The sequence below is a fragment of the Danio aesculapii genome, chromosome 1, assembly GCF_903798145.1.
Source record: "Danio aesculapii chromosome 1, fDanAes4.1, whole genome shotgun sequence".
In the NCBI taxonomy this organism is placed as follows: Eukaryota; Metazoa; Chordata; class Actinopteri; order Cypriniformes; family Danionidae; genus Danio; species Danio aesculapii.
Window position 1 is genome coordinate 48,911,437 of NC_079435.1, and position 17,271 is coordinate 48,928,707.

The 17,271-nt window shown below is 30.5% G+C and overlaps 1 protein-coding gene across 3 annotated transcripts in view; it reads right to left on the reverse strand.

Moving 5' to 3' along the window:
• The window catches only part of gne (glucosamine (UDP-N-acetyl)-2-epimerase/N-acetylmannosamine kinase), a 43,399-nt gene extending 29,026 nt beyond the window's left edge, over positions 1-14,373 (reverse strand). The window contains exons 1-2 of one of the 3 annotated variants that reach the window (XM_056461740.1): positions 6,197-6,315; positions 1,557-1,580 (exon numbers count right to left, since the gene is read on the reverse strand). In XM_056461740.1, coding sequence (XP_056317715.1) covers positions 1,557-1,580; positions 6,197-6,256 — 84 coding nt within the window. In that variant the 5' untranslated portion in view covers positions 6,257-6,315. Of the gene's footprint in view, positions 1-1,556; positions 1,581-6,196; positions 6,316-14,236 lie in introns of those variants that run through there. The other 2 variants (XM_056461758.1, XM_056461749.1) reach the window with 2 other exon arrangements.
• Positions 14,374-17,271: the final 2,898 nt, after the last annotated feature.

Below are 17,271 nucleotides of genomic sequence, written 5' to 3' on the forward strand. Positions count from 1 at the left end.
AAATCTGATATTACGAATTTTTTTTTGATATGAACAGTTTCACAAGATAGTTTGAATAGTACGGTTTTCCAGGCAGTTATAGTATTCAGGTACAGAAATGGAATAATCACAATGAGAAAAATATGCTTTTCTTACATTGCTTTGTCTCATTTCTAGTCCAAACATCTAAACATTCTTAGATCAAGTAAAAATATTGTTTTGTTTTCCACTTGAGAACTAATAGAGGTCAAATTTAAGAGTTTGTCCCTAAAACAAGCAAAAGTATCTGCCAGAGGGGTAAGTAAAATTAACTTGCTTTTGCTTTAAAATGTAGATATTTGGACTTTAAACAAGACAAAAAAATTCATATTTATTTGCAGAAATTCCTTATAATTACAGTAAATAGATACAATTCTACAGCTTTTGGTCAACTATAATTCAGACTCAACATTGCATATCTTGCATGTGACAACTGTGGGTGTGCACATTGTGACTTCGATGCTGAAATGATATACTGTGCAGCCCTAATCAATATACATAAAAACATTACATGATAAGGACAACTTCATATTTCAATAAGAGATGATACACTATTTTTTAAATAGAATAAAATAAAATTCACAAAAACTGTACATTAAAAGTTAAATATGATTTTTTTCAATTCAATATTTGATAAATAACGTAAAATTCTTCCTGGTAATACCCAAGCATCCATCAAAGTGTTTTCATTGTAAAAATCTTGTCTAATGGTAACTAAGCGTTCACATTCTCGGTCCCTGACATGTAAACTGAAGTGAAATGAGATGCTTTCAGAACATGTAATGCGTATTTCAGCACAGCTTGAGCTCTGCATTTACCAATAAGCATTCACAGATTGGAACTGAATCGCCTTTTACACTTAAAAGAAAAGTTTGGGCTCAGTAACTCCTTTTTTCCAGCAAGGATGCTGTAGATTGATCAAAAGTGACAGTAAAAACATTTAAAAATTTTTATAAATCAATTTTTACCACTGATAATAATGATAATAAGCCTTGTGATTTCATATATCTCATTTCATATATCATACATCATGATTATGATGTATTTTTATTTAAAACCATGTCAACAACAAAGGTTTTCATGACAAAAACATTTCATTAAAAAATATACAATTAAAAACAACAACCGAATACATGAATTAAATAAGGTTTTTAATGTTAAATCATGATAAAAATTCCACATTTTTATATCAGAAAGTAATGATGTGTACTAAAATAATGGTGTTATAGGAACAACATACATTTTAAAATACATTAAAAGCCTTTTAATTTGTATAATATTAGTGTTTTGCCAAAACTCTATATTACAGAAAACTATTACTTCCAAACAGTACAGTGTTTTACTCTATTACTGATCACATAAAGTTCTAACATTTTAGAAACTGCTTGTAAAAAAATGAAAGTGCACTGACCCCAAACTTTTAAATGACTGTGTATATATTTATTTAAACGAATGCGAAAACAAATAAATTATAACTGTAGTAAATCAGAGCAAGCCTTTCATGCCGGGGTTGCCAAATTGAGAAGAATCATACTTACATGAGAATTCCTGACCTGAACACTCTGAGGCATGAAAACAGAATAAGGAAAGAAAAAGAGGTATATATGTATATATATTGTGATGTTACTTCTTAGAGGATTCTAAGACTATGTATCCGTTCTAAAAGTGACCTGCCAGACTAATAATGCCTATACAATTCGATGAGCAGATGCACCTTCAAACGCTTACTTCTGTGTTTGGACATTGACCAATCAACATTTTTTTAACAGGTGGAAAAAGCAAACAGCACAATTGGAGAGTATAGTAGTAGCAAAGTACATGGAATATAGGGGCTATCATTATGAGTGCCAAAGTCCCACTGCATTACGGGGAAATCAGGCAAACTGTATTTAACCCTGTATTGCCTAACAGATTAAATAATAGTGAGATTTAACCTACATATGTTTTAAAATATACACATTTTTGTTCCAATAATATTTCTGTTTTCTATATTACTATATTAAAGTATTCTATTATTATCTATATTGCTTTTCCACAGTTTTTACAGTTCAGTGAAGACCAAAAAACGATTCATTTAGCAAGACGTTGTTGTTCAAAAGCAAATAGCTGAGGTTTTCTGATTGACTTACACTGAGATGAGCGCACGGTCATAATGATTTCATTCAACATTCTTTGCATACATTCAGCAGATATATCTAGGGGGTTTTTAACCACTCGTGTTCAATTGGAAACTAGCCTTAACACAGGAATGCCTCAAGGGTGTGTCTTAGGGATGATGCAAATAAGTCAAATATGAGTCGAAGTCTTCCGTCTCAAAACAAATGCGACAGTTCATGTCCCATGTAAATTGTCAGAACTAAACAACACGACAAACCAGCTGCCGCAGAAAGACGAACACTCAAAAAATTGATGGATTCAATGAAAAATTAAGATGTTCTTGAAAACATTGGCAGCTTTTTTTTTACAAATATGTATAAAATTAAACAATATCCAGCATTGAATTGATATACATCATTATATTGTTAATTCAGCCTGTATGCTTTGTTAATTAATTAATAAATTTACAAAAAAAATCATTAATAAATACATATAGAAATAATATAACTAATTAATCTATAAAATATGAAATATTTATTCATTATTTTTAAGTATCCAGCAAGTATTTTCCCTAAACATTTTAAATATTTACATTTTAAAAAAAAGAAACGCTTTCTTTCCCTTTTGAATTATATTCTCTTGAATATAATTATTGTGATTCAGTAAACAAAACAAAACAAAAATCACGGATCAAAAAAAGTGGAAAATTCCGAACTTTTTTTTAACATTATAAAAACAATCAATGCACTTCAGCATTTACAATTTAATATCTAACTAATGTATTCACAAATACACTCAAAATAGTTTAAAGGCTTGAAGAACTATACACTTTTGAAGTTGCTAATTTAATAAAACAGATGAGTTATACAGTACTTTACATTCATACTGTACTGCAACACTTGACATGTCACAAGGATTTAATCAAGCTGGAGCGCACAAACTGAGGGACACACGAATGAACATTTTCACTGTCTTGCAAAAGGATGTACACTACCATTGAAATATTGGGGTCTTTAAGATTTTTTTGTGGCTGCAATTATGTTTAAAATTATTTCAATTTAATCTATTTTAATGCATTTTTAAATGTAATTCAGTCATGTGTTGACAGCTCAATTTTTAGTCCTCAGTGTCACATGATCCTTCTAAAATCACTGCAGATTTGATGCTCAAATGCAATTCTTAGTTTTTAAACATTTGTGCTGCTAAATATTTTTCAGGAAACATTAACATTTTATTTAACACGATTCTAAAAATGCAATTATTTAAAACAATCTACACTCAAACAAACAGACATTCGCTGTTTGTTCACACTACTTATTTAAAATGAAGTGAAACAACACAATTCTTGAGTTTTTTGTGACAACTTAATTGTTTTATGTTCAATCGGCTTATTTTTGTAAAAACGAATAAGCTAACTTCATTTCTTCATGTTGTCCCAACACAAATCAAACGTGTGGCAATCAGCATTTTTTACAGTGTATATTATTTATAACAAATGTAAATCAACTGGACGCATCCTTGCTAATTGTCAGTATTCATTTCTTTCAAAAGTGACACAAAAAATTAAATAAATAAAATAAAAAAAAATCAACATTAGTGTTGTAACCTTATATTAATACTCTAAAGAAAATTAAGTTTGCTGTTTGTTCAAACTGCAAACTTTAAGAAAATGAGTTTTCTTTTGGTGACAACTTAATTGTTTGTTCAATCCACTAATATTAAAACAATCTATATAATTTATAACAAATGTAAATCAATTTGACGCATCCTTGCTGAATGTCAATATTCGTTTCTTTCAAATATAAATCTTACCGACCCCAAAACTTTCAACATTACTGCTGTAACCTTATATTAATACTCTAAAGAAAATTAAGTTTGCTCTTTGTTCAAACTACATTGAAAATAATGATGTCTGCAAAAATGTTGAAAACAATTTATGTTGAATTTAAACAAACAAATTAAATGTTCAACTTAATTTGTTCGTTTAAATTCAGCCCAAATAAATAGTTTACAACCACTTAACTTGAAGAAATTTAGTAAATCCAAGGCATCATCTTCGATTTATTTTTTTTTCAGTGCACAAACTTTTCAGAGTTTTATTTTGGTGACAACTTAATTTTGTTCAATCCACTTAAATTAAAACATTTTATATCATGTAAAACAAATGTAAATCAATTTGACGCATCCTTGCTGAATGTCAGTATTAATTTCTTTCAAATATAAATCTTACTGACCTCAAATTTCCAACATTAGTGGAGTAACCCTATATTAATACACTTAAGAAAATTAAGTTTGCTCTTTGTTCAAATTACAAACCTAAAGAAAATTAGTTTACTTTTGGTGACAACTTAATTTTATGTTCAAGCCACTTAAATTTGTAAACTGATTATGTGGAACGCAACATTATTTACAGTGTAGTTTATCCAAAAATCTAAATGACCCCATCATTTACTCTCCATCATGTGGTTTTAAAAGTTCATGAGGTTTTTTCTCCTGTTGAACACGAAAGAAGAAATAATAAAAATGCTTTTTGCTGGGATCCATGCACTTCCACATTACTACATTGTGGGAAAAAAAATCTATGATCAATTAGTCATGAAAACATATGTTTTTAATTTAATTGTAACTTACTAAACTAAGTTAAACATGTTGTAACCTAATTTTATAAGTTACACAAACTGTCAATTTAACATAACATAAGTTCAATGGACTGATAAGGTTATTTTGATTAAACTTTTTTTTACAGTGTAGAAGTCAATGGATGCCAGCTAGCAGAGTTCTATAAAAAAATAGATATCTTCTTTAGTAGGGCTGCATAATATATCGTTTTAGCATTGATGTCGCATATCCGCAATAGTCCCATCACAAAGATATGCAATGTACAATTGGAATTATAGTTGACGAGGAGCTACAGTATTGTATTTAATCGTTGTATTTATATGGACTTTATATGATTTATGCAAAAAAATAATAATAATAATTTCTTACTGAGAATTTTTGTCTTGTTTCTAGCCCAATTATCTACATTTCAAAGCAAAAACAAGAATTCATTTCCCCCACTGGCAGATCATTTCTTTTAAACAAGCAAAAAAACTCACTTTTTTCTTCTGAAAGTGAAAACGAAACAATATTTTTACTTGTTCTAACAATTCTTTTGATATTTGGACTAGAAACAAGACAAAACTAAGTAAGAAAAGCCTTTTTTTGCATTGTGATTATTCAATTGCTGTTCCCGAATACTGTTAGACTCCTCAGAAAACCAAATAGAGCTATTTAAACCATCTTCTGAAACTTTATTCTTATCGTAGAAAAATATCGCAATTTCAGATTTGTCCAATATCGTGCAGCCCTATTCTTTAGTGTTTGACAGAAGAAAGAAACTCAAATCAATTCTGAACAAGCGAAGAGGGAGGAAATAACGACAGACTGTTCATTTTGGCTGAACTATCATTTCATCTGACATCACTGAAAAACCCTGCAATAAAATGAGCCAACTTCGCGCAAAACAAATATTAACCCTCGTGGCATTAAGCTCTCAGACAGTACATAATATTTCCTCTACTGCCAAAAAAACATCAACAGGAACAACTTCATGTCTACATGTCTACCACAAAGACCTGCATATGGCACAGTTTAAAGCGGTGCTAGGCCTTATGGGAAATCTCCATCACTGTTGTCCTACACTGAAAAAAAATGGGTAATTGGATTTACTTAATATTTTGCAGACAAGTTGAACATTACTCAATTTTATTTGTTTGTTAAATTGTTTGCAACCAGTTAACCTAAAGAAAATGTTGTAAATCCAATGAATCTGGCATCTGTCCCATGCACCAGCTCCTGATTTTCAGGTTTAAATAAAAATAGAAACCAGAAGTTGCTCAATGAACATCCTTCTGACTAAGAATCCACATCAAGATCCTACTAAATCCACCATGTTTCCATCACACACACACACTCACTCATTCCTCCTCATCATCATCATCCTTGCTAAAAGGCATCACAAGACTCATTACAGAGGGGGGAGGGAGGCAGGGATGTAAGGAATGAGCAAAAGCACATGACAAAATGGCATCCGACTCACGTGTGGGTTTCTAGCATGTCCTGGCATCATGGTGTGTGTGTGCAAGCGCAGTTTTCTCATCCGCTGCTCAATGAATGAAATGAATCAAATGTAGCTGCTCTGCCTCTTTTCAGCCTCTGACAGCCATTAAAGCGAGTGGGAGGAGAACAGCGGCTACTCTGCATGCTTCACACAAAGCAGCTCTGGCTGGACCGCCTCAGTGGGTGGGTCATATAGGCTGGTGCGTACTGATTGGCTGGCTGGGACAGAGGAGAGCAGGGAGTCTACGCCCACTGCATCGTCTTTAGCACTGAAGTAATATACTGTAGCACATACAGCTGCCAAAAAGCGATTCATTTCAAAGTAAATATTTCACAAATTTGATTTTACTTTAAACAAATGCAAGTAATTCTGTTAAATTAGAGCTGTTAAGTTCACTTAACTCATTTTTTTTGTATAGCAAAGTTCATTTACTTAATTTTAAGGCTCCATTTTTTTAAAGTCAACTAAACACGTTTTGCAGTGCATGTGTACACAAACCTGCTTTTGTTTTAACTGTTGTGTCACTTCCTTATAGAAGAAGAATCTGAAGAATGTGCACCTCTGTACATCCTTTATACATTCCATAACTGCAATTCCACAACATGCTTTCAAGTTTCAGCTATTAATTGCCTCCATAATTCAGCTGAATGGAAATATGTTGGCTAATTGAACCGGATTTTTCAGAGGAAGTTTTTTTGTTGCATTTGATCAAGCTTTGAGGGCAAATTAGGACTGTTGAAGCAAGCAAAACCACAGAATGGTGCAAAATTTAATAATATCATAATTTATATAAATAAAATTAAATAAGCATAATATTAAAACTCCATCAGAAACAACAAAATAATTAACCAAATCAAAATATATAGATTTGTAATCATTTTTTTAAGCAGTGGCATTTTTTTCTTTGAAAATGTTTTAATGCTACTTAGATTTACTTAGCTGCTTTTTAGTATCATAAATAATTATTTTACTTAATATCTTTGAAATGAAACTACTTAACCTCATCCAAATGGCAAATCAAACAAAATATTTATATATATAAATACTTTATGCCAAAGTAAATAAATCAATTAAAATAATATTGAAATATGCAACGACAAACATTATAGACAAACAGTTTATTATAGTTTTGTTGAGATGATATAAATCTGAATATATATTAATAATAATAACAACAACAACAACAACAATAATGCTATAATTAAAAATTATAATAAAGCTATAATTATAATAATAATTTTATTTATAATAACTTATTTTTATTATTATCATTATTATTATTATTATTATTATTATTATTAGTAGTAGTAGTAGTAGTAAAAGTAGTAGTAGTAAAAGTGGTATTGTTTTTAATAATAATAATAATAATAATAATAATAATAATAATAATAATAATAATAACAATTTATTATTAATTATAGTAATAATAATAAACATAACGATAATAATAATAATAAGGTATAATTATAATAATGTTATTTATAAGAACTTATTTTTATTAGTAGTAGTAATAGTAGTAGTAGTAGTTTAAGTGTTAATAATAACAATGCATTATTGTTATTAATAGTAATAACAACAATAATAATAATAATAATAAGTTACAATTATAATTATTTTATTTATAATAACTTATTTTTATTATTATAAGTAGTAGTAGTAGTAGCAGCATTGCTGTTAATAATAACTGCAACAATTTATTAGTAGTAGTAGTAGTAATAATTTTATTTTTAATAACTTATTTTTATTATTATTATTAGTAGTAGTAGTAGTAGTATTGTTGATAATAATAACAATATATTAATATTAATAATTATGATAATACATACAAGTTATAACTTATACATAGTTATATACAAGTTATTATTATTAGTATTAGTAGTAATAATAGTAGTATTGTTGTTAATAATAATAATAATAATAACAAAAACAACAACAACAATTTATTATTAGTAGTACTTATAATAATAATAATCATAAGTTATAATTATAATAATTTTATTTATACCTTATTTTTATTAGTAGTAGTAGTATTGCAGTTAATAATAATAGCAACAATTTATATTATTAATTATTAATAGTAATAATAATAATGTTATAATTATAGCAATAATTTTATTTATAATAACTCATTTTTATTATTATTATTAGTAGTAGTAGTAGTAGTAGTAGTAGTAGTATTGTCGTTAATAATAGAAATAATAATAACAACAATTTATTATTATCCTTAATAATAATAAAAATAGTAATAATAATAAAAATAATAATAAGTTATAATTATAATTGTTTTTATAATAACTTATTTTTATTAGTAGTAGCAGTAGTAGTAGTAGTAGTAGCAGTAGTGTTAATAAAAATAACAACAATTTATTATTCATAGCAAGAAGAAGAAGTGTTTTTACTAATATAATAATAATGTTTTATTATAACAGATATGCTGACTTGCTGTCAAAACTGTTAAATGATATGCAATGACATTACAAAAACTCTTTAGCTCAGTGCGTCTTTCAAGTGACCGTGAAAAAAGAGCCACGTCTTCATAACCTGTGCCCTCCAATCAGGTAAACGCACCTCTTGGCATCATTACATGAACCTGCATTCTCTCATCAGACACACAAGTCTCTTTACACACATATAAGGGTGTGTGTTGTGTGCAGAACATTAAACCTATAGGTGCGGTGGACAGGGATCAGTGTATGTGTGTGTGTGCTCTCAGGCATTACACTGACACTCGTATACATTCAGTGATCTGCATTGAGTACGGCAAACAGGAAAATAAAACACCTTGAACTCATTTGCTCTTAAAAAGATGTTGAAGCTGCCTATAATATATACATTTCACTTCATTTATATTGATTATTGATTGGTATATTGACTGAATATTACAGATTAATAGCAAGATGCTGAGTTTATTATGAATGGGAGCTTCAAGCTTGTCCAATTTTTAAAAAGACGAGACACAGAAAAATAAAAGGACCAAATGACAGTTAAGCAGACGCGAAGGACGAGTCAAAACCAAAACACACAGAAAGCTAATGGATGCAGGCTGTTCCTGAAGCTTTTAATGATAGCGGATACTAATACAGGCCTGCATGTGAAAGTTAATTTGAAGATATATCCAAAAAAAAAAAGAAAATTGAGAAAGAAATGATGCCACCTATTGGCAGAATAAGAGACAAGCAAATGCACAGGACCACCTGATCACAATAGAAATGGATGAATGAATGAGTGCATTATGATAATCCTCACAGAAGAAAAAAAAAGTCAAGCAGTACTTCATCCCAGTGGTTCTCAAACTGGGGGTCGGGACCCCCGTGATTTAAAATTTGTGTAATTTTCAGTGATTATAATATATATTTTTCAGTATTACAAGTGAAAGCTAATATTTTCAGATTTTTTTTAAAGATATTTGCACTTTGCACTTGAAACGCAGCACTCAGGAACAGTTTAAAACTGTTGTCATGTCAACCTGCCGCAGTAAACAAAGCCCGCAATGCTTGCCCCGCCTTCGCGCTCTTCTTATTGGCCCACTGCTCTAGAACTAAACGCGAATAGATTGGTTAAAAATCAGCAGTCAATCACTCAGTCAATGAAAATGTAAAATGTAACACGCTGAAGATGAGAGAATGAAAACAACACTGACAGATTATGTTTTAGAAACCACCTAAAGTTACTAACAATGGCACATCTGATTACTGATCATGAATGTTAATCCGCCATCTACACTTTTGGAAGAGTGGATAAAAGACTTCCATTGGCTTCAAGTCTGCTATGAAAATAACTAAAGCATTCACTGTAAAGTCTGTGGGACGAAATTTTCAGGCAACTGTTTGCCACATCTACACAATTTAGGCACAAGAGGTTCTGTTTAATCCTTCATTTAATCGCCAGATGCTGTCAGCCGTGCAAATGTCACCTATATGTAAAAATTAACACCATGTACACCATCACAAAAGGGCTTGCACTGACTAGGATTGCAGCTCATGACGTTGCTATTAAAATGACATATGCAAATTATAAGGTATACATCAAAAGAATCTGTGCATTATCACACACCACCTGTGGGAACAAAGCACAGTTAACGTATGGTTAACAAAATGTCAAGCAGTGCATGCAGGGCCGGTGAGCGGTCCATGCATCTATTGGTCACTCAATTATGTTATAAAAATGTATTTTCTTGTGATAATAATGGGATTTCGTTGAGTCATATTTTCCTCAAGCATGCATATAGATTTTTTTGCTTGTTAGTTTTTATTTGTGATGATTTCAAATGCAATAAATATGTTTATAAAACTTGTAGTAAAGGTGCTCATGATTGGTGGGTATGACTAAATTTTGGCCGGTGAGCCTAAATTTTAAAGTTAGGAGCACCATAGCTACCAAACTGTTAATTCTACCAGCTGTTAATTCTAATAGCTACCAAACTGTTAATTTCGAGCCCTGTAATGTATAGTAAATATAGTTAAAATATTGTGAACAGCTTAAAAGAAGTTATTTTTATTGTTAGGATATGCTTTGGTAGTGGGGGGGGGGGGGTCGTGAGTTCTTGACGATCTTACATTGGGGGTCGCTGGCTTAAAAGTTTGAGAACCACTGCTTCATCCAATTAAATGTATCTTTCATTTCAGTTTAACATTATTTGTTTTAATTTTCGAGTAATATATTTTAAGTTCAAATCACAGCTAAATATAAATGTTTTTGATTAAGAGCTCAACTAAAAAATATTGGTTTGACCAACTTAAAATTTTAAGGTTACTCACACAGGCCAGTGCATGCGTATTAAACCAAAAACTCAATATCCTTTGTTCTTTCATGGCCTTAAAACAATATTGTTTAATGCAAGTGATTTATTTTTCATTGGCTCAAGTGACCAAACTTAGATGTGAAACTAGGCATGCGATGATAACCGTTTTCAAGGTTTACAGCAGTTTGGAAAAGTCAAGGTATTAAAACCGCAAAAATATTTTGTTATACCATTTCTAAGGTGTGTGAAAAGTTTTTCTAATGTCTTGTACGGGAATCTGTGTTTTTGAAGCTAATATAAATAGTACACTAGTAATTTAATTTTAATTATGTAGCCTGACATGTTTACTCATGGTTTCCGCTACATTCAATCTTTCATGGCGGGGCACCATGCCAAGATTCATCCCGCCATGGCTACATTACAGCTTCTCATTCAAAACATTCTATTTTTTTAATAGCGGGTGATAATCGCACCAAAACGTTTTAAAAGGTAAGTGAATTATAACAGAGCAAACTTTTCTGTAACCGTAGTAGTGCTAGTAGTGCTGTGCGACATTTGTTTAACCATTTAAGGTTACATGCTGACTGACTGACAGGCTGACTGTGACAGGTGCGTGATGCGTGAGGCCAGCAAACACGACGTATAGTCGTTTTACTTCATTTCAGGACGCATTAATACCAGAGACATTCATAAATATTCCTAGCAAATCTAATAAATGCTGGAGACATACTCGTTACATCAGCATTTATTTGAGAGCGCACAAGAAGATCTGCGCGCTATTAAAGCGGCTTATATTTGAGGGGGCGTTTTGTGCACGAGCAGAAAAAATCGGCACGCAACCAAAGAGATCTGCATGCTCGTTGGCTATTACATAAATGCGATCTCGACTTCTAATACTGCGCTCACGACATTTGTCAATGTAAAAAAGGCCTGCCGCCATAGCTGGAAAAAATCCTAGAGAACACTGTTACTGTTGCAAAATATTATAAATGTTTTCTAAAATGTAATATATTTTGTTAAATGGGGAAAAAAGTTGTTTTAATTAAAAAATATATATATATTTAACAGCAGTAAACACAATACCGTGATACTATGATCCTGGTGGTTCCAAACATCTTCCACTTACGGATGATGGAGGCCACTGAGCTCTTTGGAACAATCAGAGCAGCAGAAAATGCTCTGTAACCTTCCCCAGCCTTGTACATCGAGACAATCCTGTCACTGAGGTCTACAGACAATTCCTTTGTCTTCATGCTTGGTTTGTGCTTTGACATGCACCGTCAACCCTGGGACCTCATATGGACAGGTGTATGTCTTTTCAAATCATGTCCAATCAACTGACCACATTTACCACAGGTGAACTCTAATAAAGCTGCTGAAACATCTCAAGAGTGATCAGTGGAAACAGAATAAAAACAGCCTCACGACAAAGGCTGTGAATACTGATGTACATGTGATTTTTCAGGTTTTATTTTTAATAAATTTGCAACAATTTCAAAATGTCTTTTTTCACATTGTCATTATGGGGTATTGTGTGTAGAATTTTGAGGAATTAATTTAATTCATTTTGGAATAAGGCTGTAACATAAAAAAATGTGGAAAAACTGAAGCGCTATGAATGCTTTCCGGATGCATTATATATATATAATTTTTTCATAAGTCTGTTTTATAAACAGAAAATAAAAAGAAATAAAATACAAACAGACTTTACAGTCACTTACAAACATTTTTAATAAATTAACTTATTTTCTTTCTCTTTTTTTAAGTATGAACAGCAGTGTATATAATAACAAAAGCTTTTATTTCAGATGTAATTCTTTTTAAATTTGTATTCATCAAATAATCAAAAATAAATGCACACAACTGTTGTCAACATTAACTAACAACACACTAATCATTTTAAATCATCTCAGAATGATTTCTTATGTGGTTCTGATTAAAAGAGCAATGACACTGAAGACTGAATTGCAGGAATAAATTGCATTTTATATTCATTAAAATAAAAAACAGTTATATTAAATTGATCAAAATATTTTACAAAATTACTGTTATACATTATGAGGGGGAAAATCTTACTGTTCTAAGGGACAATCTACCAGAAACGTACATTTTCACTGTGATGAAGAAAATCTTACAAAAGACAAGCATAAAATCATAGAATTCAATGACAGAACACATCCTTGATCACTGTCAGCTTCTCCACCATCAAATAATGCCACTTCCTTCGAGTCATGGCCTTAAAGGTGTATTGCACGCATTTTATGTTAAATTTAATCCAAATGTGACAGGACTGACAGAAACATGTGGACAGATGTAAATAGTATTTATTTGTAGAATTTATTTATAATGTCGTGCTTTTAATCAATTAATGTGAATGATGACAACTTAAACTTGCTTTTTCTGTGGTTTTCTTTTTCTAAATAACAGTTTTTAGCATAACAAAAACCATTAAAAGTTGTAGGTTCAATTGGGCTGAGGACAAGGATAATGACAGGGGTTTGTACATTTGTAAAGAACAAAAAAATCTGAGAACCAAATGAATGACATATTCCTTTACAGAAAAACTCACAGATATCAACCATCGGTCTATTTTAGAAATTATTAGGATGAAATACTTTTTATTCACTGTTTTTATGTTTTTATTTCAGGGACAGATATTGTACGTTTATGAAAGGATGTCTCCTAAATTTAAAAAAAATATTAACTTTATTTATATGCATAGATATGAATATTAGAATATTTAATCCTAGATATAAAACAGAGAATGAATTATATTAATTATATTAACATTCATTATTAATGTTTTACAATAATATAGTACTTCTTTTTTTATTGTTGTGTCTTTGTAACAGCAAATCCATGCGATTAGCCATATGAATAAATATGAAATCCATATGAATGAAAACTGTTTATTCAAAGGTTTAAAGCTTAATTTATCCAAAAAAAAAACCATAATATGTAAACATAAATGTGGAAATAATATTTTATAAAGAAATCCACCATACAGAATCGACAGATTGTGTCGTTACACTCATCTACAGATATCATAAACAATCCCTAACAGCGACTGTACATTTTTACCCGACATATTGAAATACTGACTACACAAAAAAATGAAAGACAACTTAAAAACACAGCTAACGATAAACGCCAGCAGGCGAGTCAAAAGTAAAGTAAATGTAACGTGGCGAAAGTTTGCTCTGTGTGTGTGCGTGAGTTTAGACACACAATCCACCGGTCAAATGAATGCTAGAAAGTCATATAAGCACGTTACTTACGTTCGATGCGATTATCTGTGGTACATTCCCTTGATGAGTTTATATAGTCGAATAAACCAAATGAAGATATGCTTAATTAATCATCAACAGAAGAAGATTGGTCGCGTCGCGTAAAAACTGAGGGAGTGGGAGATTATTCTTCCTCTGTTTCTATTGGAGAAGCGGACTTCGCCACACTCAGCTCACTTCTGCCACCCTCCGACAGAAGACTTTTTTTATTTGCCATATTTTTCGCTGTTTTGACCTTGAAAGGAAAGTTTCCTCACTTAAAACATTAAGCTAAATTTTAATATATTTAAATATAATACCATTAAAATACCTCTTAAAGGTTATCACTCATATTTTGACTCTCTCTCTCTCTCTCTCTCTCTCTCTCTCTCTCTCTCTCTCTCTCTCTCTCTCTTTTTAGTAGTTGTAAAAAAATAGATATTTATAATTAAATAAAAACAAATAATATCACATTATTATTCAATATATCATATTATTCATACAAATCAATATAATCTCTCTCTCTCTCTCTCTCTCTCTCTCTCTCTCTCTCTCTCTCTCTCTCTCTCTCTCTCTCTCTCTCTCTCTCTATATATATATATATATATATATATATATATATATATATATATATATATATATATATATATATATTAATGCTTTTTAATTGACCAATCTTAATACAATATTTGGCACAGATATTTGTAATGATAATATAAATAGAAAAAACAGGCGATTTTTGATTAATTGATTGGGTTGATTTGAATGAATGAATGAATGAATGAATGAATGAATGAATGAATGAATGAATGAATGAATGAAGGAATGAATGAAGGAATGAATGAAGGAATGAATGAAATGTCTACCATAAGCCTACTATTTAAGCTATAAACAAAACAAAAAGAACGAAATTGAATACTTAGTTAAAGATATCGGGAAATAAACACATTTGAATTAATTAAAATCAAATGGAAGTGTTTATAAAAAACAGAGGATATTACATGTATAAAGTAAATTTTAGTCTCTCGAAACAGGCTGTATATAGGCTATTCATTTTGATACATGAAATAAATTATAATAATATATTATTTTTTATAATCATTCATAGTTTTATATTATATATAGGTTTATAATCGTGTTATTATTGTTGTTTAATAATAATAGCAGTCAATCATTCATTCATTTATTCACTAAGAAATTCTGGATTTTTTAAACACAATATAAATTTTTTATTTAATATATGTAAGTCTAATTAAAATTCGATACATGTAAAATATGGATTAACTCAAAGTACATAGGGTTAAATTTGATCCTAAGCCATTTATTAAATTATATGAATTAATGATTTTTTTAAAATATGGACCCTTTTCCAAAACGTTCTTAACTAGGTGGACCATGCAACATTACTTGATGTTTAAGCTTTCAACCGCGTGTTCAGATGTCTTATATTCCGGCAGAATAATTAACAAATGTGTTTAACCAGCAAAATACAAAACAATACACTGGAAAGCGGTGGAATGCAATGTACAAAAATATGTATTACTTATTACATTGTCATTACTTATTTATTTTTTAATTATGTATTATTATTATTTATGTAATCTATGCATTTATTTCCATCTTTTTTAACCATTTGTTCGATTGCTGGTGTTTTAATCTTTCATAACAAGGTTTTATTTTTATGTATTTTGTTAACAAAACACAATAACTATATTTTGGAAAACAAAATTAAGCCAGCAGTTAAATTAGTCCCTATTACACCCAGAATTGTGTTGAAATAACCCATCATTTTTTAGAGTTTGGATTTTTTTAGAACATATTTTTGCGGAACCTAAACTGCAGAAGAAAATATAAAGAAATTATTCATTCATTCATTCATTCATTCATTCATTCATTTTTCTTCGGCTTTGTCTCTTTATTAATCAGGGGTCACCACATCGGAATGAACCGCCATCTTATCCAGCATATGTTTTACACAGCGAATGCCCTTCCAGCTGCAACCCAGTACTGGGAAACATCCATACACTCTCACATTCACACACATACACTACAGCCAATTTAATTTCTTCAATTTACCTATAGTGCATGTCTTTGGACTGTGGGGGAAACTGGAGCACCCGGAGGAAACCCACGCCAGCAAAACATGCAAACTCGAACCAGCGACCTCCTTGCTGTGAATTGACAGTGCTAACCACTGAGCCACCATGTCGCCCCAGAAGAAAATACTGAGAAATTATAATTCCACTAAAAGAGTTCACATCACAGTGTTTTATCTTTGTTTTTCTTTTATATTAGGATGTTTCACTCTCAAACAAAGATACTCTAAAAATGCTGTTTCTTTAACCCAAATTGGGTAAAATATGTACGAACATAAACATTGAGTTAATTTTGGTCCTATAAATTTATTTTCGAAAAATGAACCCTGCAGTTGGTTTAGTCTGTGTTACACCAACCAGGGATGGATTTAGTGATTTGGGGGCCTTGAGCAATTCTAGCCATGGGAGCCAAAAGTTTGTACTTTAATTTATTCTTAATTGGTTTATTTTGCTGTTTATTTTCTTATATCACTCAATCTGCTTTTCTATATTTTGTCTTAATGCAAAATAACAACATATAAAGCATCTTGTAAAACTTTTTAAATGATTTCTTTTCTTAAAATGAATTAACTGAAATAATATATAAACTATTTTGTTTTAAAAATAAATCTTCACCTAATTTGACTGCTGGACTGCTCCATGATTGAGGGACACATTTGCGCAGAATTATTAGTCATTAAACTTTTATTTTTCTTATTTTTACCCTCGTCACACAAAATATGATAGAAATTGATGTTATATATAATTTATAGGTCAAATATATACTTTTAGGTATTTATATGGGAGCCCTCAGATTTCCTGGGGCCCTAAGCAGCCGCTTACCTTGCATATTGGTTAAAACTGCCCCTGACAGCAACAATAACCCATAATTTGTTGAGTTTGGATTTTTAAAAACTTATTATTGCAGTAGCTAAATTATATTATATTAGAAAAATGATAATTCCACTTAAA